At 45.7% G+C, this 26,077-nt stretch overlaps 1 protein-coding gene across 2 annotated transcripts in view; it reads right to left on the bottom strand.

The window, feature by feature from the left end:
* The window catches only part of plxdc1 (plexin domain containing 1), a 102,471-nt gene that overhangs the window by 35,447 nt on the left and 40,947 nt on the right, over window positions 1-26,077 (bottom strand). For both annotated transcript variants that reach the window (XM_029712543.1, XM_029712549.1), the window contains exons 3-6: window positions 22,779-22,922; window positions 22,518-22,587; window positions 2,805-2,927; window positions 2,388-2,506 (exon numbers count right to left, since the gene is read on the bottom strand). In XM_029712543.1, the coding sequence (XP_029568403.1) occupies window positions 2,388-2,506; window positions 2,805-2,927; window positions 22,518-22,587; window positions 22,779-22,922 (456 nt within the window). The remainder of the gene's footprint in view (window positions 1-2,387; window positions 2,507-2,804; window positions 2,928-22,517; window positions 22,588-22,778; window positions 22,923-26,077) is intronic.

Here is a 26,077-nt window from a genome sequence, read left to right as displayed (position 1 = left end):
GTGCATTCTGACGAAGAACAGCAAAGGTAATCAAATTTTTCTTGTAGTAAATCTGAGTTTGGTGAGTGCCAAACTTGGTGGGTGTCAAAATAGCTAGCCATGATGGCCGGGCTATCTACTCAGAATATTGCAAAATGTGCTTTCACCGAAAAGCTATTTTGAAATCTGACACCGCGATTGCGGTGACGCGCCGGCACGTATCGTGACAAAAAAAGGAGTTTTGTATCTATAATTCTTAACATAATTGTTATGTTTTTTGTGAACGTTTATTGTGAGTAATTTAGTAAATTCACCGGAAGTTTCGGTGGGTATGCTAGTTCTGAACGTCACATGCTAATGTAAAAAGCTGTTTTTTTATATAAATATGAACTTGATTGAACAAAACATGCATGTATTGTATAACATAATGTCCTAGGAGTGTCATCTGATGAAGATCATCAAAGGTTAGTGCTGCATTTAGCTGTGGTTTTGGTTTTTGTGACATTATATGCTAGCTTGAAAAATGGGTGTGTGATTATTTCTGGCTGGGTACTCTCCTGACATAATCTAATGTTTTGCTTTCGTTGTAAATCCTTTTTGAAATCGGACAATGTGGTTAGATAAAGGAGAGTCTTGTCTTTAAAATGGTGTAAAATAGTAATATTTTTGAAAAATGCAAGTTTGGGGATTTTTGAGTTTGTAATTCGCGCCACGCCCTATCATTGGATATTGGCGAGGCGTTCCGCTAGCGGAACATCTAGATGTAAGAGTTAAGGGAATCATATACACTCCGGCTCAGGGGGAATCAGTGCGTGTACTCCGGGAGGATATCGCATCGCTAATAGTGAAAAGGGCAATAGGAATTCTTCCTCCCGGGTAAAACCACTGCAGTTTTTACTATTGATATTTCCAAGTTCCAAAAAAGGGGGGCGGTATTCGCCCGATCCTAGATCTACGTGCTCTGAACAGGCACATGAGAAAGTACATGTTCAGAATGTTGACACACACTGCTTTGCTACGTTTTGTGCGCCCAGGCGATTGGTTCGTATCCGTTGACCTGAAGGACACTTACTTTCACATCTCAATACACCCTCCTCACAGGAAATTTCTCAGATTCACTTTTCAAGGCCTAGTAATATACACATTTCTCATACTCCCTTTCGGCCTCTCACGGTCACCTCATGTTTTTACGAAGTGTACCGAGGCAGCCATAGCCACACTCAGAGAAAGGGGCATTCGGCTGATGATGTACATAGACGATTGGCTGCTGTGTGCGCAATCGAGACAAGAGGTCTTAGAACACAGTCAGCTACTATTGGAACACCTGACATTTCTAGGTTTCTGAATAAACACAGTAAAGAGCGTTCTGATTCCCACACTCATTCAAAGCTCGCCTTTCAGTGGAACGTATAAGAACATTCCAAGATTGCCTAGCACTGTTTCGCAGAGGGAACCTGGTCTCTTTCAAAACATGCCTGAGGCTGCTTTAGTAGTCATCCCATTAGGACATTTGAATATGAGAGGCTTTCAACGCTGGGTCTCTTCTCTAGGTCTGAGCCCAATACGTCACAAACATCTCCATAGACTGCATGGTAGCACTGCACTCCTGGAGACAGCGGAAGTTTCTGTCACAGGGTGCCCAGACTCACGAGGGCAGAACAGTGTGGGGACCCCATCACCGTTCTACTCACATAAACTGCCTGGAACTCCTTGCAGTGTCCCTAACATTAAAGACATTCCTCCATTTCTGGAGGGTTGTCATGTTATAGTTAGAACTGTTGTGGCTTACATAAACATACAAGGGGGACTGCAATCCCCTCACTTTTACACACTGGCACACGGACTGATTATGTGGAGCAGTTTGCATCTCCAGTCACTGAGAGCTACTCATATACCGGGAGTACTGAATCTTTGGGCACATTCACTTGGCCCATGAATGGTTCAACTTGAACTCTGCCGGGCTTTCCCAAAATGTAATTGGCTAGAGCCTCATCCACCAGGTCCCTATGGATTTACAATGATGGTGAAAACTTGGAGAAATGTTGGGGTTAGGTGGGTTAAAATATTTTAAGAAGTCACAGCGTGCCCAGAGGGACATGTCAAAATGATGAATTTTGGCACTTTAGCAAGTCTTTATTCATATGAAAAAGTCATATGTATTGAATTGTTCATGTGGTTACAATTTCTACATAAAATATCAAAGGGATGCAAAAGGAACTAATTTCTGGGAAGGTACTTCTACTGTTCGCGATTCACAAATTATTATTTTGATTCCCATGTTTTAATTCGAACCCCAACTATTATAATGGCGAAGCAAATCATTGGATTCGTCAAAATATATGAAGTAGATCATCCATTTAACAGTAAAAAAAAAGACCTATTATAGTACATTGTATTAAAAAACTCACCTCTCTGTAGTTGAACGCGATTGTTCCATTGTTGTGGAGAGCAGCCTGGAAGGTGAAGGTTCCCTCTGCCTCGCGCCCCTGAAGCCGCACCTTGTCCCATTGCACCACAAACACCTCACCTAGCACAGAGCACGGGTCAGAGGTCAACATTAAAAGGTCACGTAAGGGCTCCCAAAAGGCACCCACAAAAATAAAATCAGCTAAAACCCTAATGAAGACAATTTAGCTGTTGAAACGTTGGTAAAATAAATTATTACACCGGAGCAACTAAAGTGTGCTACTTTTCCTTTTATTTTCTTAACCCCACACATACACTGCCGCTCCCACACCCACCCACCCACCCACACACACACACACACACACACACACACAGCCCCACACACAAATATAGACATACGCACATACCAACACACTCACCATTGTCCATGTACCGCACTGTTGAGTTTTTTGAAAAACTGGGGTCAAAGTTGGCCATGAGGGGGGCGATGTACTGTGTGGCTGTCAGCATGCGATGAGTGATCTCCCCCGTGAAGATGAACCCTTCGAAAGATCAAAAGTTCAAACATCAGAGGAACTGGGAGAAAGTCTTAACTTTCTACATTGTTATGTCTGGCACCCCAACAATATGATAAATAAAACAGGACCCAAAAGTTCAAACGTCGAGACTGGAAGAAGCACACCTGCACGAAGTCTTTCATCACTCTCCATTGTTATGTCTGGCACCCCAATGAGATGATAAACAAAACAACAGGACCTGGGGACGTGATATACGGCCATTTCCTTGTACCACAGAAACCCAGCCATTCTTCACTCTGAAGGGCAGGCGACGAGTCAGAAACTTTATTGGGACTTGATTGTTCAGAGGAGAGTTTTGAAAGGACACTTTGGGGACTTTAAAGGCTCAGTGCAGTCACAAATATGATTTACCTGTGTTTTAAATACAGTGCCTTCAGTAAGTATTCATACCCCTTGACTTTTCAAAATGTTACAGCCTGAATTTAAAGAGATTAAATTGAGATGTGTCACTGGCCTACACACAATACCCCATACTGCCAAAGTGGAATTATGTTTTTAGAAAATGTACACCTTAATAAAAAATGACAAGATGAAATGTCTTGAGTCAATAAGTATTCAACCACGTTATGGCAAGCCTAAATACGTTCAGGAGTAAAACATTTCTTAACTAGTCACATAATAAGTTGCATGGATTCAGTCTGTGTGCAATAATAGTTTAAAAAAATGTGTTTATTGGCTACCTCATCTCTGTACACCACACACACAGTTATCTGTAAGGTCCCTCAGTCGAGCAGTGAATTTCAAACTCAGATTCAACAACAAAGACCAGGGAGGTTTTCCAATGCCCCACAAAGAAGGGCACCTATTGGTAGATGGGTAAAAAAAGTAAACATTGAATATCCTTTTGAGCATGGTGAAGTTATTAATTACACTTTGAATGGTGTATCAATAAACCCAGTCACTACAAATATACAGGCGTCCTTCCTAACTCAGTTGCCGGAGAGGAAGGTAACCCCTCAGGGATTTCACCATGAAGCCAAGGAGTTTAATGACTATAATAGGAGAAATCTGAGTATGAATCAACATTGTCACTCCCCAATACTAATCTAAATGACAGAGTGAAAAGACAGAAGCTTGTATAGAATAAAAATATTCCAAAACATGCATCCTGTTTGCAATAAGGCACTAAAGTAAAACTGCAAAAAACATGGAAGAAAATGTACTTCATGTTCTGGATGAAAAGTGTTATGTTTGGGGCAAATCCAACACAACACATCACATCACTGAGTACCACTCTTCATATTTTCAAGCATGGTGGTGGCTGTATCATGTTATGGCTATGCTTGTCATCGGACTAGGGAGTTTCTAGGTTAAAAAGAAACGGAATATAGCAAAGCACAGGTAAAATACTAGAGGAAAACATGGTTCAGTCTGCTTTCCAACAGACACTGGGAGACAAATTCACCATTCTGCAGGATAATAGCCTAAAACACATGGCCAAATATATTTTTATTTATTTATTTCACCTTTATTTAACCAGGTAGGCAAGTTGAGAACAAGTTCTCATTTACAATTGCGACCTGGCCAAGATAAAGCAAAGCAGTTCGACAACATACAACAACACAGAGTTACACATGGAGTAAACAACATACAGTCAATAATACAGTAGAAAAAAAATAAGACTATATACAATGTGAGCAAATGATGTGAGATAAGGGAGGTAAAAGCAAAAAAAAATGCCATGGTGGCAAAGTAAATAAAGTATAGCAAGAAAAACACTGGAATGGTAGATTTGTAGTTTGAAGAAAGTTCAAAGTTCAAATATAAATAATATGGTGCAAAGGAGCAAAATAAATAAAATAAATAAATACATTAGGGGAAGAGGTAGTAGTTTGGGCTAAATTATAGATGGGCTATGTACAGGTGCAGTGATCTGTGAGCTGCTCTGACAGCTGGTGCTTAAAGCTAGTGAGGGAGATAAGTGTTTCCAATTTCAGAGATTTTTGTAGTTCGTTCCAGTCGTTGGCAGCAGAGAACTGGAAGGAGAGACGACCAAAGGAGGAGTTGGCTTTAGGGGTGACCAGAGAGATATACCTGCTGGAGCGCGTGCTACAGGTGGGTGCTGCTATGGTGACCAGTGAGCGGAGATAAGGGGGGACTTTACCTAGCAGGGTCTTGTAGATGACCTGGAGCCAATGTGTTTGGCGACGATTATGAAGTGAAGGCCAGCCAACGAGAGCATACAGATCGCAGTGGTGGGTTGTATATGGGGCTTCGGTGACAAAACGGATGGCACTGTGATAGACTGCATCCAGCTTGTTGAGTAGGGTATTGGAGGCTATTTTGTAAATGACATCGCCGAAGTCGAGGATTGGTAGGATGGTCAGTTTTACGAGGGTATGTTTGGCAGCATGAGTGAAGGATGCTTTGTTGCGAAATAGGAAGCCAATTCTAGATTTCACTTTGGATTGGAGATGATTGATGTGAGTCTGGAAGGAGAGTTTACAGTCTAACCAGACACCTAGGTATTTGTAGTTGTCCACAAATTCTAAGTTAGAACCGTCCAGAGAAGTTATGCTGGATGGGCGGGCAGGTGCAGGCAGCGATCGGTTGAAGAGCATGCATTTAGTTTTACTTGTGTTTAGGAGCAGTTGGAGGCCACGGAAGGAGAGTTGAATGGCATTGAAGCTCGTCTGGAGGGTTGTTAACACAGTGTCCAAAGAAGGGCCAGAAGTATACAGAATGGTGTCGTCTGCGTAGAGGTGGATCAGAGATTCACCAGCAGCAAGAGCGACATCATTTATGTATACAGAGAAAAGAGTTGGCCCAAGAATTGAACCCTGTGGTACCCCCATGGAGACTGCCAGAGGTCCAGACAGTAGGCCCTCCGATTTGACACACTGAACTCTGTCAGAGAAGTAGTTGGTGAACCAGACGACGCAATCATTTGAGAAACCAAGGCTACTAAGTCTGCCGATGAGGATGTGGTGATTAACCTCTTACATCTAGGGGGCAGTAATTTCACGGCTGGATAAAAAACGTACCCGATTTAATCTGATTATTAGTCCTGCCCAGAAACTGGAATATGCATATAATTATTAGCTTTGGAGAGAAAACACTCCAAAGTTTCTGAAACTGTTTGAATGGTGTCTGTGAGTATAACAGAACTCCTATGGCAGGCAAAAACCTGAGATGCTTCTGTTCAGGAAGTACCCTGTCTGAACATTTCTTGCCCTTCTTTATTATCTCTATCGTTTACAAAGGATCTCTGCTCTTACGTGACACTTCGCACGTCAACAATGGCCTCTCATAGCCCGGGAAAAACAGGAATGACGTAATTCAAAGCCCTGGCTGAAGCACACGAGAGCAAAAGCTGAGTGGTCAGTCAATGGACTAAGCCTTAGGCGCGTGACACGCCCCGCCCCCGGCTTTCGGTTTTTTCCTCAGTTTACAGACAGGCAGATTCCCGGTCGGAATATTATCGCTTCTCTACGAGATAAATTGCATAAATATTGGTTTTAAACAGCGGTTGACATGCTTCGAAGTACGGTAATGGAATATTTAGAAATTTTTTGTCATATTTTGCGTCATGCTCGTGGCCGAGATTTAGCGTTGGGATAGTGTCTAGAAAGCACGAACAAAACGTCGCTGTTTGGATATAACGATGGATTATTTGGGACCAAACCTACATTTGTTATTGAAGTAGAAGTCCTGGCAGTGTATTCTGATGAAGAACAAGCAAGGTAAGAACATTTTTCTTATAGGAAATGTGATTTTGGTGAAGGCTAAACTTGCAGGGTGTCTAAATAGCTAGCCCTGTAACGCCGGGCTATGTACTTAGATTATTGCAAAATGTGCTTCATCCGAAAAGCTATTTTAAAATCGGACATATCGAGTGCATAGAGGAGTTCTGTATCTATAATTCTTAAAATAATTGTTATGCTTTTTGTGAACGTTTATCGTGAGTAATTTAGTAAAATCACCGGAAGTGTTCGGTGGGAATGCTAGTTCTGAACGTCACATGCTAATGTAAAAAGCTGGTTTTTGATATAAATATGAACTTGATTGAACAGACATGCATGTATTGTATAACATAATGTCCTAGGTGTGTCATCTGATGAAGATCATCAAAGGTTAGTGCTGCATTTAGCTATGGTTTGGGTTTATGTGACATGATATGCTAGCTTGAAAAATGGGTGTCTGAATATTTCTGGCTGGGTACTCTGCTGACATATTCTAATGTTTTGCTTTCGCTGTAAAGCCTTTTTGAAATCGGACAGTTTGGTTAGATAAAGGAGAGTCTTGTCTTTAAATAGCTGTAAAATAGTCATATGTTTGAAAAATGGAAGTTTTCGAATTTAGAGGAGTTTGAATTTCGCGCCCCGCCCATCATTGGATATTGGAGCAATCGTTCCGCTAGCGGAACGTGTAGATGTAAGAGGTTAACAGAGTCAAAAGCTTTGGCCAGGTCAATGAATACGGCAGCACAGTATTGTTTCTTATCGATGGCGGTTACGATGTCGTTTAGGACCTTGAGCGTGGCTGAGGTGCACCCATGACCAGCTCTGAAACCAGATTGCATAGCGGAGAGGGTGCGGTGGGATTCGAAATAGTCGGTAATCTGTTTGTTGACTTGGCTTTCGAAGACCTTAGAAAGGCAGGGTAGGATGGATATAGGTCTGTAGCAATTTGGGTCAAGAGTGTCACCTCCTTTGAAGAGGGGGATGACAGCAGCTGCTTTCCAATCTATGGGAATCTCAGACGACACGAAAGAGAGGTTGAACAGGCTAGTAATAGGGGTTGCAATAATTTCGGCAGATAATTTTAGAAAGAAAGGGTCCAGATTGTCAAGCCCAGCTGATTTGTAGGGGTCCAGATTTTGCAGCTCTTTCAGAACATCAGCTGAATGGATTTGGGAGAAGGAGAAATGGGGGATGTTTGGGCGAGTAGCTGTGGGGGGTGCAGTGCTGTTGAATGCAGTAGGGGTAGTTAGGTGGAAAGCATGGCCAGCCATAGAAAAATGCTTATTGAAATTCTCAATTATAGTGGGCTTATCGGTGGTGACAGAGTTTCCTATCCTCAGTGCAGTGGGCAGTTGGGAGGAGGTGTTCTTATTCTCCATGGACTTTACAATGTCCCAGAACTTTTTAGAGTTGGAGTTGCACGAAGCAAATTTTTTCTTTGAAAAAGCTAGCCTTGGCGTTTCTAACTGCCTGTGTGTATTGGTTTCTAACTTCCCTAAAAAGTTGCATATCGCGGGGGCAGTTCGATGCTAATGCAGAACGCCACAGGATATTTTTGTGTTGGTTAAGGGCAGTCAGGTCTGGGGAGAACCAAGGGCTATATCTGTTCCTGGTTCTAAATTTCTTGAAAGGGGCATGCTTATTTAAGATGGAGAGGAAGGCATTTTTAAAATATAACCAGGCATCCTCTACTGACGGGATGAGGTCAATATCCTTCCAGGATACCAGGGCCAGGTCGATTAGAAAGGCTTGCTCGTTGAAATGTTTCAGGGAGCGTTTGACAGTGATGAGTGGAGGTCGTTTGACCGCTGACCCATTACGGGTGCAGGCAATGAGGCAGTGATCGCTGAGATCTTGGTTGAAAACAGCAGAGGTGTAATTAGAGGGCACATTGGTTAGGATGATATCTATGAGGGTGCCAGAGTTTGCGGCTTTGGGGTTGTACCTGGTGGGTTCATTAATAATTTGTGTGAGATTGAGGGCATCAAGCTTGGATTGTAGAATGGCTGGGGTGTTAAGCATGTCCCAGTTTAGGTCGCCTAGTAGCACGAGCTCTGAAGATAGATGGGGGGCAATCAGTTCACATATGGTGTCCAGAGCACAGCTAGGGGCCGAGGGGGGTCTATAGCAGGCGGCAACGGTGAGAGACTTGTTTTTGGAGAGATGGATTTTTAGAAGTAGAAGTTCAAATTGTTTGGGTACAGACCTGGATAGCAGGACAGAACTCTGCAGGCTATCTCTGCAGTAGATTGCAACACCGCCCCCTTTGGTCGTTCTATCTTGTCTGAAAACGTTGTAGTTAGGGATGATGATTTCACAGTTTTTGGTGGACTTCCTAAGCCAAGATTCAGACACAGCTAGGACATCCGGGTTGGCAGAGTGTGCTAAAGCAGTGAATAAAACAAACTTAGGGAGGAGGCTTCTAATGTTAACATGCATGAAACCAAGGCTATTACGGTTACAGAAGTCATCAAAAGAGAGCGCCTGGGAGTAGGAGTGGAGCCAGGCACTGCAGGGCCTGGATTCACCTCTACATCCCCAGAGGAGCAGAGAAGAATAAGTATGAGGGTACGGCTAAAAGCTATAAGAATTGGTCGTCTGTGACGTCCAGAATAGAGAGAAAAAGGAGCAGGTTTCTGGGGGCGATAAAATAGCTTCAAGGTATAATGTACAGACAAAGGTATATACTGGAGTTGCTTACGACACTGAATGTTCCTGAGTGGCCTAGTTACAGTTTTGACTTAAATCGGCTTGAAAATCTAAGACTTGAAAATGGTTGTGTAGCAATTATCAACAATCAACTTGACAGAGCCAAAATCATTTTTAAAAGAGTAATGTTCAAATATTGTATAATCCAGGTGTGAAAAGCTCTTAGACTAAGCTAGAAAGACTTTAATAGCTGTCCAAGGTGATTCTAACATGTATTGACTCAGGGGTTGAATACGTATGTAATCAAGATACAGTTGAAGTCAGAAGTTTACATAGACCTTAGCCAAATACATTTCAACTCAGTTTTTCACAATTCCTGACATTTAATCCTAATAAAAATTCCCTGTTTTAGGTCAGTTAGGATCACCACATTATTTTAAGAATGTAAAAAGTCAGAATAATAGTAGAGAGAATTATTTATTTCAGCTTTTATTTCTTTCATCACATTCCCAACATACACTCAATTAGTATTTGGTAGCATTGCCTTTAAAATTGTTTCACTTGGGTCAAACGTTTCGGGTAGCCTTCCACAATAATTTGGGTGAATTTTGGCCCATTCCACCTGACAGAGCTGGTGTCAGGTTTGTAGGTCTCCTTGCTCGCAAACGCTTTTTCAGTTCTGTCCACAAATGTTCCATAGGATTGAGGTCAGGGCTTTGTGATGGCCACTCCAATACCTTGACTTTGTTGTCCTTAAGCCATTTTGCCACAACTTTGGAAGTATGCGTGGGGTCATTGTCCATTTGCGACCAAGCTTTAACTTCCTGATTGATGTTGCTTCATTGTCCACATAATTTAACTTCCTCATGATTCTATCTATTTTGTGACGTGCACCAGTCCCTCCTGCAGCAAAGCACCCCGACAACATGATGTTGCCACCCGTGCTTCACGGTTGGGATGTTGTTCTTCGGCTTGCAAGCCTCCCCTTTTTCCTCCAAATATAATGATGGTCATTATGGCCAAACGGTTCTATTTTTGTTTCAGCAGACAAGAGGACATTTCTCCAAAAAGTACAATCTTTGTCCCCATGTGCAGTTGCAAACCGTAGTCTGGCTTTTTTATGGCAGTTTTGGAGCAGTGGCTTCTTCCTTGCTGAGTGGCTTTTCAGGTTATGTCCATATAGGACTCATTTTACTGTGGATATAGATACTTTTGTACCTGTTTCCTCCAGCATCTTCACAAGGTCCTTTGCTGTTGTTCTGGGATTGATTGCACTTTTCGCACCAAAGTACCTTCATCTCTAGGAGACAGAATGCGTCTCCTTCATGAGCGGTATGACGGCTGCGTGGTCCCATGGTGTTTATACTTGCGTACTGTTGTTTGTACAGATGAACGTGGTACCTTCAGGCGTTTGGAAATTGCTCCCAAGGATGAACCGGACTTGTGGAGGTCTACAAATGCTTTTCTGAGGTCTTGGCTGATTTCTTTTGATTTTCCCATGATGTCAAGCAAAGAGGCACTGAGTCTGAAGGTAGGCCTTGAAATACATCCACAGGTACACCTCCAATTGACTTAAATTATATCAATTAGCCTAGCAGAAGCTTCTAAAGCCATGATATCATTTTCTGGAATTTTCCAAGCCATTTAAAGGCACAGTCAACTTAGTGTATGTGTCACAACATCCACAGAAGGTGGCGCCTCTCCTCGGTCGAGCGGCGCTCGGCGGTCGTCGTCGCCGGCCTACTAGCTGCCACCGATCTGTGTTTCAGTGTCTGTTAGTTATGTCTGTTTTGTGATTGCACCTGTTTTGTGTTTGTCATTAGTGGGGGGTATTTAGTCTGTCTGTGTTTAGCTAGGATTCGTGCGGGATTGTTCTGTGTTACGTGTGGTGTCACGTTTATTGTATAGGCATTAGGGTTGCCGGGCTGCGCCCCGTCTGCCTTTTGAGCGGAGCTTCGGTTAAGTCATTTTTTGACTGTTATGCTCTCAGCCATATATGGATCTTGCCATGGAATTATTAAATTAAGTTTGTTCCAACGGACCTCAGTCTCCTGCGCTTGACTCACTCCTTAAACGGTTCATCCCGCTCGTGACAGAATCCCGCACCAATTTATGGAGTCAGCAGGGACAGAAACATTTTCAATGGAGGAACAAGTCTCCCAACATGCCCGCCTCCTCCAGCGACTGGGCACGGCCATGGACCAGGTGCTGACCCGATTGGAGAGCTGGGGGCGAGTCGCTCCATCAACCCCACCAGGACCGAGTCATCACCCTGCGCCCCTACCGAATCCAACCGAACCCAGTACAAGCGGGATACGGATCATGGCTCCCAGGAGTTCGATGGGACGGCCGCTGGGTGCAAGGGGTTTTTGCTCCAGTTGGACCTGTACCTGGCGACCGTCCGGCCCTCTCCCTCCAATGAAGAGAGGGTGAGCGTCCTCGTCTCATGCCTCACGGGTAGAGCCCTGGAATGGGCCAACGCCGTCTGGGAGGGCCCAGACTCAGCGAAGGACAACTACCCAGAGTTCGCTCGCCGCTTCCGGGCGGTATTCGATCATCCCCCGGAGGGCAAGGCGGCGGGCGAGCGATTATTTCATCTAAGGCAGGAGACGAGGAGTGCTCAGGACTTTGCTCTGCAGTTCCGGACTCTAGCCGCCGGATCGGGGTGGAATGAGCGGGCCCTGATTGACCACTACAGGTGTAGTCTACGTGAGGACGTCCGCCGGGAGCTGGCTTGCCGGGACCATACCACCACGCTGGACCAGTTGGTTGATTTGTCCATCAGGCTGGACAACCTGCTGGCTGCCCGGGGACGTTCCGATCAGGGCCTATTCATTCCACCTCCCATCCCTCCTGCTCCAACGCCCATGGAGCTTGGAGGGACTGCTGCTGGGAGGACCGGAGGGGGGGCCTCTCCTGCACCCACTGTGGCCGTAGAGGACACACTGCGGACCGGTGCTGGAGAGGTTCTCCCGGGAATTCAGATGGCAGGCGGAGCACCCCATCGACCCCCCCCCGGTGAGTCTGCACCAACCACACCCAGAGCCCCCTGTCGACCACATGTATGTATCTGTTTTCTTCCCTGAGTTTTCCCCTCACTCTCAGTATAAGGCACTAGTCGATTCAGGTGCAGCTGGGAGTTTTATGGACCGAAGTGTTGCTGATAAGTTAGGGATTCCCCTGGTTAAACTGGACCAACCCTTCTCCGTGCACGCTTTAGATAGTCGACCACTAGGGTCTGGCCAAGTGAGGGAGGCAACAGTGCCACTGGTCATGGTAACGCAGGGGGGTCATGAGGAACGTATCAGCCTGTTTCTTATTGATTCCCCGGCGTTTCCGGTGGTGCTGGGACTTCCCTGGCTAGCCTCTCACAATCCTCAGATTTCATGGGGGCAGAGGGCTCTTAAGGGGTGGTCGAGGGAGTGCTCAGGTAGGTGTATAGGAGTTTCCATCGGTGCAACCATGGTGGAGAGTCCAGACCAAGTCTCCACTGTACACATCCCCTCTGAATATGCCGATTTGGCTATCGCCTTCAGTAAAACGAAGGCGACTCAATTACCACCCCATCGACAGGGGGATTGTGTGATAAACCTCCAGGCTGACGCGGCCCTTCCTAAAAGTCACGTGTATCCTCTGTCGCAGGAGGAGACAGTGGCTATGGAGACATACGTCACTGAATCCTTGAGACAGGGATACATTCGGCCATCTAAGTCACCCGTCTCCTCGAGTTTCTTTTTTGTGAAGAAGAAGGGGGGAGGCCTGCGCCCGTGCATTGATTATAGAGGTCTAAATTCTATCACAGTGGGGTTCAGTTACCCACTACCTCTCATTGCTACGGCCGTGGAGTCATTTCATGGGGCGCGCTTTTTCACCAAACTAGATCTCAGGAGCGCGTATAACCTGGTGCGTATCCGAGATGGAGACGAGTGGAAGACTGCATTTAGTACCACATCTGGCCATTATGAGTACCTCGTCATGCCGTATGGGTTAAAGAATGCTCCCGCCGTCTTCCAATCCTTTGTGGACGAGGTTCTCAGGGACATGCTCGGGCAGGGGGTGGTGGTGTACATCGATGACATCCTGATCTACTCCTCTACTCGCGCCGCGCATGTGGCTCTGGTGCGTAAAGTGCTTGGGCGGCTGCTGGAGCATGACCAATACGTCAAGGCTGAGAAATGTGAGTTCTTCCAACAAGCCGTTTCTTTTCTGGGATATCGCATTTCCACCACAGGGGTGGTGATGGAAGATGACCGTGTTATGGCTGTGCGTAATTGGCCGACCCCTACCACGGTAAAGGAGGTGCAGCGGTTCTTGGGGTTCGCTAATTATTACCGGAGGTTTATCCGGGGTTTTGGCCAGGTGGCAGCTCCCATTACCTCACTGATGAAGGGGGGTCCGGTGCAATTGCGGTGGTCGACAGAGGCGGACAGAGCCTTCCGTCGTCTGAAGGTTCTGTTTACCAATGCTCCGATGCTGGCGCATCCGGATCCCTCTTTGCCATTCATAGTGGAGGTGGACGCGTCCGAGGCTGGGGTGGGAGCTGTGCTTTCGCAGCGTTCGGGCGCTCCTCCGAAGCTCCGCCCCTGCGCATTCTTTTCTAAGAAGCTGAGCCCGGCGGAGCGCAACTATGATGTGGGGGACAGGGAGTTGTTAGCTGTGGTCAAGGCGTTGACAGTGTGGAGACATTGGCTTGAGGGGGCACGTCACCCTTTTCTCATCTGGACCGACCACCGTAACCTGGAGTACATCCGGGCAGCGAGGAGACTTAATCCTCGTCAAGCCAGGTGGGCCATGTTCTTTATGAGGTTTCAGTTCACCCTTTCGTACATTCCGGGTTCTCGGAACCGGAAGGCCGACGCGCTGTCACGTCTCTACGACACCGAGGAGCGGACCATCGATCCCACTCCCATACTCCCGGCTTCCTGTCTGGTGGCGCCGGTGGTGTGGGAGGTGGATGCGGACATCGAGCGGGCGGGTCGGTTCGAACCCACTCCACCTCAATGTCCCGCGGGTCGGAAGTTCGTTCCGCTGGGTGTTCGCGATCGCTTGATCCGATGGGCCCACACTCTACCCTCCTCGGGTCACCCTGGGGTGGAACGGACAGTGCGAGGCCTGAGGGGGAAGTACTGGTGGCCCACCTTGGTAGAGGATGTAAGACACTATGTCTCTTCCTGTTCGGTGTGCGCCCAGTGCAAGGCTCCTAGGCACCTGCCTCGAGGGAAATTACAGCCCCTCCCCGTTCCACAGCGACCATGGTCTCACCTCTCGGTGGATTTCCTTACGGATCTCCCGCCATCTCAGGGAAATACTACGATCCTGGTTGTTGTGGATCGGTTCTCGAAGTCCTGCCGTCTGCTTCCATTGCCCGGTCTTCCCACGGCCCTACAGACCGCGGAGGCCCTATTCACCCACGTCTTCCGGCACTACGGGGTGCCCGAGGACATCGTATCTGATCGGGGTCCCCAGTTCCCGTCCAGGGTGTGGAAGTCGTTTATGGAGAGGCTGGGGGTCTCGGTCAGTCTGACCTCGGGTTTCCACCCCGAAAGTAATGGGCAGGTAGAGCGCATTAACCAGGATGTGGGCAGGTTTCTGCGGTCATATTGCCAGGACCGGCCAGGGGAGTGGGCGCGGTTCGTACCCTGGGCCGAGATGGCCCAGAACTCTCAGCGCCACTCCTCTACTAACCTGTCACCCTTCCAGGTCGTGTTGGGGTATCAGCCGGTCCTGGTGCCATGGCAACAGAGCCAGACAGAGGCTCCTGCGGTGGAGGAATGGGTCCAGCGCTCTAGGGAGACCTGGAATGCGGTCCAGGAGTGCATAAAGAAGGCTGGAGATCGACACAAGGAGAGCGCTGACCGCCACCGCAGTGAGGCCCCGGTGTTTAACCCAGGAGATAGAGTCTGGCTCTCGACCCGGAACCTGCCCCTCCGCCTGCCCTGCCGGAAGCTGGGTCCGCGATTTGTGGGGCCATTCAAAGTCCTGAGGAGAATAAACGAGGTGTGTTATAGGTTACAACTTCCTACATATTACCGTATTAACCCCTCGTTTCATGTGTCTCTCCTCAGGCCGGTGGTAGCTGGTCCGCTGCAGGACGCTGAGGTGCGGGAGGTCCCCCCGCCCCCCCTGGACATCGGAGGGGCCCCGGCGTACACAGTCCGGGCCATCTTGGACTCCCGACGTCGGGTGGGGGGCCTACAGTACCTCGTGGACTGGGAGGGGTACGGTCCGGAGGAGAGGTGCTGGATCCCGGCGAGGGATATTCTGGATCCAGCCATGTTGCGGGATTTCCACAACCTCCGCCCGGATCGCCCAGTGCCTCGCCCTCCGGGTCGTCCCCGAGGCCGGTGTCGGCGCGCTGCGGGACCCGCGCGTCAGGGGAGGGGTACTGTCACAACATCCACAGAAGGTGGCGCCTCTCCTCGGTCGAGCGGCGGTCGTCGTCGCCGGCCTACTAGCTGCCACCGATCTGTGTTTCAGTGTCTGTTAGTTATGTCTGTTTTGTGATTGCACCTGTTTTGTGTTTGTCATTAGTGGGGGGTATTTAGTCTGTCTGTGTTTAGCTAGGATTCGTGCGGGATTGTTCTGTGTTACGTGTGGTGTCACGTTTATTGTATAGGCATTAGGGTTGCCGGGCTGCGCCCCGTCTGCCTTTTGAGCGGAGCTTCGGTTAAGTCATTTTTTGACTGTTATGCTCTCAGCCATATATGGATCTTGCCATGGAATTATTAAATTAAGTTTGTTCCAACGGACCTCAGTCTCCTGCGCTTGACTCACTCCTTAAACAGTTCATCCCGCTCGTGACAGTATGTAAACTTCTGACCCACTGGAATTGTGATACAGTGAATTTTAAGTGAAATAATCTAACTAAACAATTGTTGGAAGAATTACCTGTGTCATGTACAAAGTATGTCCTAACATACTTGCCAAAACTATAGTTTGTTAACAAGAAATTTGTGGAGTGGTTGAAAAATGAGTTTTAATGACTCCAACCTAAGATCTTCCTAGATCTTGCCACCTGGCCAAACTGAGCAATCGGGGGAGAAGGGCCTTGGTCAGGGAGGTGACCAAGAACCCAATGGTCACTCTGACAGAGCTCCAAAGTTCCTCTGTGGAGATGGGAGAACATTCCAGAAGGACAATCATCTCTGCAGCACTCCACTGATCCGGCATTTATGGTAGACAGAAGCCACTCATCACGAAAAGGCACAACAGCCCGCTTGGAGTTTGCCAAAAGGCACCTAAAGACTCTCAGACCATTAAAAACAAGATTCTCTGGTCTGATGAAACCAATATTGAACTCTTTGGCCTGAATGCCAAGCGTCAAGTCTGGAGGAAACCTAGCACCATCCCTACGGTGAAACATGGTGGTGACAGCATCATGTTGTGGGAATGTTTTTCAGCGGCAGGGACTGGGCGGCAAGTCAGGATTGAGGAAAAGATGAACATAGCAATATATAGAGAGATCCTTGATGAAAACCTGCGCCAGAGCACTCAGGACCTCAGACTGGGGCGAAGGGTTACCTTTCAATAGGACAATGACCCTCAGCACATAGCCAAGACAAAGCAGGAGTGGTTTCGGGACAATGTCCTTGAGTGGTCCAGCCAGAGCCCGAACTTGAACCCAATCGAACATCTCTGGAGAGACCTGAAAATAGCTGTGCAGCGACGCTCCCCATCCAACCTGACAGAACTTGAGAGGATTTGCAGATAAGAATGGGAGAAACTCCCCAAATACAGTTGTGCCAAACTTGTAGCGTCATACCTAAGACTTTTCTTCAACAATGTACTGAGTAAAGGGTCTGAAAGCGTATGTAAATATGATTAAGTTGTTTATTTTTAATACATTTGCAACATTTTCTAAAAAACAGTTTTTGCTTAGTATTGGGTATTGTGTGTATATTGATGAGGAAGAAAAACAATTGATTCAATTTTAGGATTAAGGCAAGCGTTCTGAATACTTTCCGAATGCGCTGTATCTACCAATTGTCAATGGGGTTTTTTTCATAAAGGAAGAGATGCTAGTTTTCACATTCATGACCTTTTAGATGTATATTCATTATTTTCACTGTATGTGAATTGTGAAGTTTTTAGCTCATTTGAGTAGAAGCTATATATAAGAAAAGATAGACGTTCATTGTCTTAGTAATATTTACTAAACTAAGGCATATATGGCGGGTATTTTGATGTAAGTGTAGTCCGACATACTGTACCAGTCAAATGTTCGGACACACCTACTCATTCAAGGGTTTTTATTTAATTGTACTTTTGTAAAATAAACTCAGCAAAAAAAAGCAATGGCCCTTTTTCAGGACCCTGTATTTCAAAGATAATTTGTAAAAATCCAAATAACTTCACAGATCTTCATTGTAAAGGGTTTAAACCCTGTTTTGCATGCTAGTTCAATGAACCATAAACAATTAATGAACATGTACCTGTGGAATGGTTGTTAAGACACTAACCACTTACAGATGGTAGGCAATTAAGGTCACAGTTATGAAAACCTAGGACACTAAAGAGGTCTTTCTACTGACTCTGAAAAACACAAAAAGAAAGATGCCCAGGGTCACTGCTCATCTGCGTGAACGTCCCTTAGGCAGGCTGCAAGATCGCATGAGGACTGCAGATGTGGCCAGGGCAATAAATTGCAATGTCCATACTGTGAGACACCTAAGACAGCGCTACAGGGAGACAGGACGGACAGCTGATCATCCTTGCAGTGGCAGACCACGTGTAACAACACCTGCACAGGATCAGTACATCCGAACATCACACCTGTACAGGTACAGGATGGCAACAACAACTGCCCGAGTTACACCAGGAATGCACAATCCCTCCATCAGTGCTCAGACTGTCCGCAATAGGCTGAGAGAGGCTGGACTGAGGGCTTGTAGGCCTGTTGTAAGGCAAGTCCTCACCAGACATCACCGGCAACAACGTCGCCTATGGGCACAAACCCACCGTCGCTGGATCAGACAGGACTGGCAAAAAGTGCTCTTCACTGACGAGTCACGGTTTTGTCTCACCGTGGGTGATGGTCGGAATTGCGTTTATCGTCGAAGGAATGAGCGTTACACCGAGGCCTGTACTCTGGATCCGGATCGATTTGGAGTTGGAGGGTCCGTCCTGGTCTGTGGCGGTGTCTCAGCATCATCGGACTGAGCTTGTTGTCATTGCAGGCAATCACAACATTGTGCGTTACAGGGAAAACATTCTCCTCCCTCATGTGGTACCCTTCCTGCAGGCTCATCCTGACATGACCCTCCAGCATGACAATGCCACCAGCCATATTGCTCATTCTGTGTGTGATTTCCTGCAAGACAGGAATGTCAGTGTTCTGTCATGGCAAGCGAAGAGCCCGGATCTCAATCCCATTGAGCACGTCTGAGACCTATTGGATCGGAGGATGAGGGATAAGGCAGGTGCCTTGTTGGAAGAGTGGGGTAACCTCTCACAGCAAGAACTGGAAAATCTGGTGCAGTCCACGAGGAGGAGATGCACTGCAGTATTTACTAAACTAAGGCATATATGGTGGGTATTTTGATGTAAGTGTAGTCCGACATACAGTACCAGTCAAATGTTCGGACACACCTACTCATTCCTCCCCAGAAATGTCCGGGAACTTGCAGGTGCCTTGTTGGAAGAGTGGGGTAACCTCTCACAGCAAGAATTGGAAGATCTGGTGCTGTCCACGAGGAGGAGATGCACTGCAGTACTTAATGCAGCTGGTGGCCACACCAGATACTGACTGTTACTTTTGATTTTGACCCCCCTCCCCCCCTTTGTTCAGGGACACATTATTCCATTTCTGTTTGTCACATCTGTGGAACTTGTTCAGTTTATGTCCCAGTTGTTGAATCTTGTTATGTTCATACAAATATTTACACATGTTAAGTTTGTTGAAAATAAACACAGTTGACAGTGAGAGGACATACATTTTTTTTGCTGAGTTTACATTGTAGAAGAATAGTGAAGACATCAAAACTATGAAATAACACACATGGAATCATCTGGTAACCAAAAAAGTGTTCTTCATAGTAGCCACCCTTTTCCTTGATGACAGCTTTGCACACTCTTGGCATTCTCTCAACCTTGTTGACCTGGAATGCTTTTCCAACAGTCTTGAAGGAGTTCCCACATATGCTGAGCACTTGTTGGCTGCTTTTCCATCACTTTGCGGTCCAACTCATCCCAATCCATCTCAATTGGGTTGAGGTCGGGTGATTGTGGAGGCCAGGTCATCTGAAGCTGGTTGAGAGAATGCCAAGAGTGTGCAAAGCTGTCATCAAGGCAAAGGGTGGCTACTTTGAAGAATATGAAATATCATTCATTTTTGGTTACTCCATGATTCCATATGTGTTATTTCATAGTGTTGATGTCTTCACTGGTATTCTACAATGTAGAAAATAGTCAAAATAAAGAAAAACCCTTGAATGAGTAGGTGTGTCCAAACTTTTGACTGGTACTGTATGTTTCTAACTTTGGAATATGGCCAACTTTTGCAGCTGTAACATCTTTTGGACAGTAAAATCAAATCAAATTTTATTGGCCACATACACATGCTTAGCAGATGTTATTGCGAGTGTAGCTAAATGCTTGTGCTTCTAGTTCTGACAGTGCAGCAATATCTAACAATTCCACAACAACTACCTAATACACACAAATCTAAGTAAAGGAATGGAATAAGAATAAGAATACATACATATAAATATATGGATGAGCATTGACAGAGCGGCATAGACAAGATGCAATAAATTGTATAAAATACAGCATATACATATGAGATGAGTAATGCAAGATATGTGAACATTATTAAAGTGACTAGTGATCCATTTATTAAAGTGGCCAATGATTTCAAGTCTGTATGTAGACAGCAGCCTCTCTGTGTTAGTGATAGCTGTTTAACAGTCGGATGGCCTTGATATAGAAGCTGTTTTTCAGTCTCTCGGTCCCAGCTTCGATGCACATGTACTGACCTCGCCTTCTGGATGGTAGCGGGGTGAACAGGAAGTGGCTCGGGTGGTTGTTGTCCTTGATAATCTTTTTGGCCTTCCTGTGACATCGGGTTTTGTAGGTGTTCTGGAGGGCAGGTAGTTTGCTCCCGGTGATGTGTTGTGCAGACCACACCACCCTCTGGAGAACCTTGTGGTTGTGGGAGGTGCAGTTGCCGTACCAGGAGGTGATACAGCTCAACAGGATGCTCTCAATTGTACATCTGTCAAAGTTTGTGAGGGTTTTAGGTGACAAGCAAAATTTCTTCAGCCTCCTGAGGTTGAAGATGCGCTGTTGCGCCTTCTTCACCACACTGTCTGTGTGGGTGGACCATTTCAGATTGTCCGTGATGTGTACGCCGAGGAACTTAAAAATGTCCACCTTTTCCACTGCTTTCCCGTCGATGTGGATATTGGGGTGCTCCCTCTGCTGTTTCCTGAAGTCCACGATCCTGTCCTTTGTTTTGTTGACATTGAGTGAGAGGTTATTTTCCTGATGCCACACTTCGAGTGCCCTCACCTCCTCCCTGTAGGCTGTCTCGTTGTTGTTGGTAATCAAGCCTACTGTTGTGTCGTCTGCAAACTTGATGATTGAGTTGGAGGCGTGCATGGCCACACAGTCATGGGTGAACAGGGAGTACAGGAGGGGGCTGAGCACACACCCTTGTGGGGCCCCAGTGTTGAGGATCAACGAAGTGGAGATGTTGTTTCCTACCTCCACCACCTGGGAGCGGGGCGTCGGGAAGTCCAGGACCCAATTGCACAGGGCGGGGTTGAAACCCAGAGCCTCAAGCTTAATGATGAGCTTGGAGGGTACTATGGTGTTGACTGCTGAGCTATATTCAATGAACAGCATTCTTACATAGGTATTCCTCTTGACCAGATGGGATAGGGCAGTGTGATGGGGATTGCATTGTCTGTGGACCTACATTTGGGCGGTAAGCAAATTGAAGTGGGTCTAGGGTAACTGGTAAGGTGGAGGTGATATGATCCTTGACTAGTCTCTCAAAGCACTTCATGATGACAGAAGTGAGTGCTACGAGGCAATAGTCATTTAGTTCAGTTACCTTTGCCTTCTTAGGCACAGTAACATCTTGAAGCATGTGGGGACAGCAGACTGGGATAGTGAGAGATTGAAAATGTCCGTAAACACACCAGCCAGCTGGTCTGCGCATGCTCTGAAGATGTGCCCAGGGATGCCGTCTGGGCCGGCAGCCATGCGAGGGTTAACACGTTTAAATGTCTTACTCATGTCGGCCACGGAGAACGAGAGCCCACAGTCCTTGGTAGCGGGCCGTGTTGGTGGCACTGTATTATCCTCAAAACGGGCAAAGAAGGTGTTTCGTTTGTCTGGAAGCAAGACATCGGTGTTCGTGTTTTGGCTGGTTTTCCTTTTGTAGTCCGTAATTGTCTGTAGACCCTGCCACATACGTCTCGTGTCTGAGCCGTTGAATTGCGACTCCGCTTTGTCTCTATACTGACATTTCACTTGTTTGATTGCCTTGCGGAGGGAATAACTACACTGTATTCGGACATATTCCCAGTCACCTTTCCATGGTTAAATGCGGTGGTTCGCGCTTTCAGTTTTGTGCAAATGCCGCCATCTATCCACAGTTTCTTGTTAGGGTAGGTTGTATTTGTCACGGTAGGTCCAACATCTCCTACTCACTCCTATGTACAGTATAATGTCAAAAGTAACATGCTGTTCTGTACAGTGGCTTGCAAAGTGACAAATAAAACAATAAGACAGTTTTACCTCAAAAGCCTTTCATTCCAAGAATATAGAAATTATTGAAATTGTAAAATATATCGAAAACCCTCTCATAGTTTCAAAGGAGAAACTGCAAAGTGTGAATGAATTAGTAATGGTGCTATAAATCACACATCCCTGTAATTCGGAGGCTTTGAGTCTATAGTGGCTAACTCAATGGTTACCATTTTCAATCTTAATATTTCATTATGAAAAGCGATTTAGAATTCCATTTATCTGGACCCTACTCCGGAAATGAGATAGGCAGAGCGCTAATAGCTTCTCTTGCTTAAAGTGTACCTCGAAGGAAACAAAAAAATTGGTGCCCAATTTTAAGGGCTTTAAGAATATATCTGTGTGGCAACAGTCTAGTATTTCAATACATAATAATCTGATCCTGTTGAATGTGTTCACATAGAAGCATTTACCGCATAGTGAAGAGACGTCTAGTTTGGACAGTTTTAGTAATATAAATTCAGTTTACCTCCTGTTGCTATGGTGATTTGTCTCAGGTAGTGTCCATAGAAGGGGAAGTCAAAGGAGAGAGCCACACGCTAGGAGGAGCATATATCAGACAGCATGTCAGTCATGATGGCAATGTCATGGTGTCAAAAGACTGCATGCAGGCCTATGTACAGTATTGTTTCTGTGCTCTTGTGTACGTCTCATTCTCCCACCAATCACTTTGCATCTGTATGTGTATAGTGTGTGTGCGGGTGTGTGTACGCATGCGTGCATGTCTCACCGCTGCCTGCCGGTGTGTGTTGGACAGGATGCCGTGCACTCTGACTTTGCTCTGTTGCACAGCGCTTAGGTCTACCCAGAGTTCCTCCATCCGTCTGTCCCCTGGCCCGTAACTCCTCCACCTGTAGTACCTCTGAGAGTCCTCCTGAGAGAGAGGGTGCTGATTAGCACAGAAAGCTTTTCCAGAGTTTCAATGAATTCACTGGTCAGTGGCCCAAGGCCATGATTTGGTAAAACTTGACTTTGACTACATCCCCATAATGCATTTATTACACATCTATAAGCATTTCATGAACGTGATAACAGGTCCCAACTGCATTATTAAAGGTTAATGAAATATATCCATAGCGCATTCATGTTATGTATAGCGCATTCATGTTATGCAAAGCTCATATTTAGGTATCTTAATAGATGCATCATTACAATGACAGCATAGTGTCATCATTATGGATGTTCTCAAAAGTGTGCTTCTGCTATACCAGTGTTAGTGAATATGCAAAAAGGCCAAACGATGATTTGAAAATTATGCTGATATACAGTGCATTCGGTCACTTTCCTGTTGGAAGGTGAACCTTCGCCCCAGTCTGAGAACGGAGCAAAGTACAGAGAGATCCTTGATCAGAACATGCTCCAGAGCGCTCAGACTGGGGCAAAGGTCCACATTCCAACAGGACAACGACCCTAAGCACACAGCCAAGACAACACAGGAGTGGCTTCGGGACAAGTCTCTGGATGTCCTTGAGTGGTCCAGCCAGAACCCGGACTTGAACCCGATCGACACACCTCTGGAGAGCCCTGAAAAAAAGCTTTGCAGTGACGCTCCCATCCAACCTGACAGAACTTGAGAGGATCTGCAGAGAATGGGAGAAACTCCACAAATGCAGGTGTGCCAAGCTTGAAGCGTCATAATGCTGTTATCGCTGCCAAAGGTGCTTCAAAGTACTGAGTAATGGGTCTGAATACTTAAGTAAATGTAATATTTCTGGGTTTAAAAAAAATACTTCTACATTTCTAAACATTTCTAAAAACCTGTATTTTCCTTGTCATTATGGGGTAATGTGTGTAGATTGATGAGGGGGAAAACAAATACATTTTAGACTAAGGGTGTAACGTAACAAAATGTGGAAAAAGTCAAGGGGTTTGAATACATTCCGAAGGCACTGTATATTGTCCTGTATAAAACAGGGTAACATTAAGACACAGAAACCAGTTGCTTTCGTTTTGACAGCAGAGGAGCAGTGAAAGATCAGTGTGACATCACGTCCGGGTGACAGAACCAGCATTCTTCTGAGCTATTTTTGTTATTTTAAAGGGCGACTGCACTTCCTGATTTGGCCTTGTTTTTGATTTGATTCATTAATAACTTCTTAGCGATAGGGGGCAGTATTCGGAAGTTTGGATGACTGACATGCCGAAAGTAAACTGCCTGTTACTCAGGCCCAGAAGCTAGAATATGCATATAATTGGTAGTATTGGATAGAAAGCACTCTGATGTTTCTAAAACTGTTAAAATAATGTCTGAGTATAACAGAACTGATATGGCAGGCGAAAACCCGAGGAGAATCCATCTGGAATTTTTTGGTTTGCTGAGGTGACCACCCATTGAAATGCCTATCTATGGGAAAATCAAAGGAAATCCTCCCAGATTGCAGTTCCTATGGCTTCCACTAGATGTCAACAGTCTTTAGAAAGGGTTTCAGGCTTGTTTTTTGACAAATTTGCTAGAATTTGTAGTTTTTCAAGGTGGCTCTCATTTTGACTGTAGTGTTGTGGCGCACGTGGATGAGCGCGCACTTCATTATTTATCTCCGGTACTGAACACACCATTCTCCATCTTAAATTGTATTGTTTATATACATATTAGGGTACCTGAGGATGATTAGAAACGTTGTTTGACTTGTTTGGACGAAGTTTATTGGTAAATTTTGGGATTCCTTTGTATGCATTTTGAACGAGTGGGTTACTGAATCAAGCGTGCCAACTAAACTAACTTTTTTGGGATATAAAGAAGAACTTTATCGAACAAAACGATAATTTGTAATGTAGCTGGGACCCTTGGGACTGCAAACAGAAGAAGATCTTCAAAGGTAAGTGATTTATTTTATCGCTATTTCTGACTTTTGTGATGCCTCTGCTGGTTTGGAAAATGTTTTTAATGCTTTTGTACGCGGGGCGCTGTCCTCAGATAATCGCATGGTGTGCTTTCGCCGTAAAGCCTTTTTGAAATCTGACAAAGCGGCTGGATTAACAAGAAGTTAAGCTTTTAAATGTATGACACTTGTATTTTCATGAATGTTTAATATTACAATTTTTGTATTTTGAATTTCGCGCTCTGCAATTTCACCGGATGTTGGCGAGGTGGGTCACTAGCGCCCCACCTAGCCCAAAGAGGTTTTAAAGACATTCTCCAATACTTTGGCAACTTTCGGCTGGATGTGTGAATGTGTAGTTCATACATGCATAATCTATGTGCAGAATTACTGTCTCATCTCAATTAGCTACGAAATCCCTAGTTTGAAAGTGACTTTTCTTGAAGCTGTGCAGCGCCACTTTCCCTAAATTTCCCCCCACGTGGGCCAGCCCTCAAGCAATTCGAGTTCTAGCCAATGAGCTTCAGCCCCTCACATTTGAGTGACAGCAATCAAGATGCCTGCCCAGCATTATCCAATGAGGTTACAGGGCGGGCCCAACAGCTCAGTGGACACAGCAGACAGAGAGCAATAATGTGGTGCACATAACCGCACATATGTGATGTAGTACCCAATTTTCTGGGGGAACACTTTTGGCCCGTGCTTGCGACTTTCAGAAGAAAAAAAATGTACCCTTATGATTCAACCCTGTGGGGATCTTAACTATTGACTTCAGTGAGGAGGAGGAAAAGGGCTAGTACAGGCTATACAGTGTATACAAAGTACCTGAGAATCTCTAAGAAATGCTTACGGCCATGACTGAATTCAAACCTGCGTTGGTTTCGATGTGTGGTTTGATGTGCGTGTTCGCTGGTGGGAAGAGTTAGCCAAATTATTCAACTAATTAGCTTCAGCCGGCTGGTGTGCGACCATTGCAAAGTTGGTTTGACTTTGGATAGCCTATCTCCGTGGCTAGTTAGGGACCGTCAGTGAATTATGCAAAGTAGATGACAATATTTTCATGTTTTCATCCTTTTAGTTCTCAATAAATGCTTTCAATATTGGTATTTGAATTTCTACAATTTATAGTTGGTTTTAGGTTTAAGTCATTGAAATTTGGAGCTATGGGAATTTTAACATATGACCCATTACAGGAAGCTATGCTTATGTC

This window comes from Salmo trutta, chromosome 2 (assembly GCF_901001165.1).
Source record: "Salmo trutta chromosome 2, fSalTru1.1, whole genome shotgun sequence".
Lineage (NCBI taxonomy): Eukaryota > Metazoa > Chordata > Actinopteri > Salmoniformes > Salmonidae > Salmo > Salmo trutta.
Note: the sequence above shows the minus strand (reverse complement) of the source record. Positions and strands in the feature narration are given on the sequence as shown.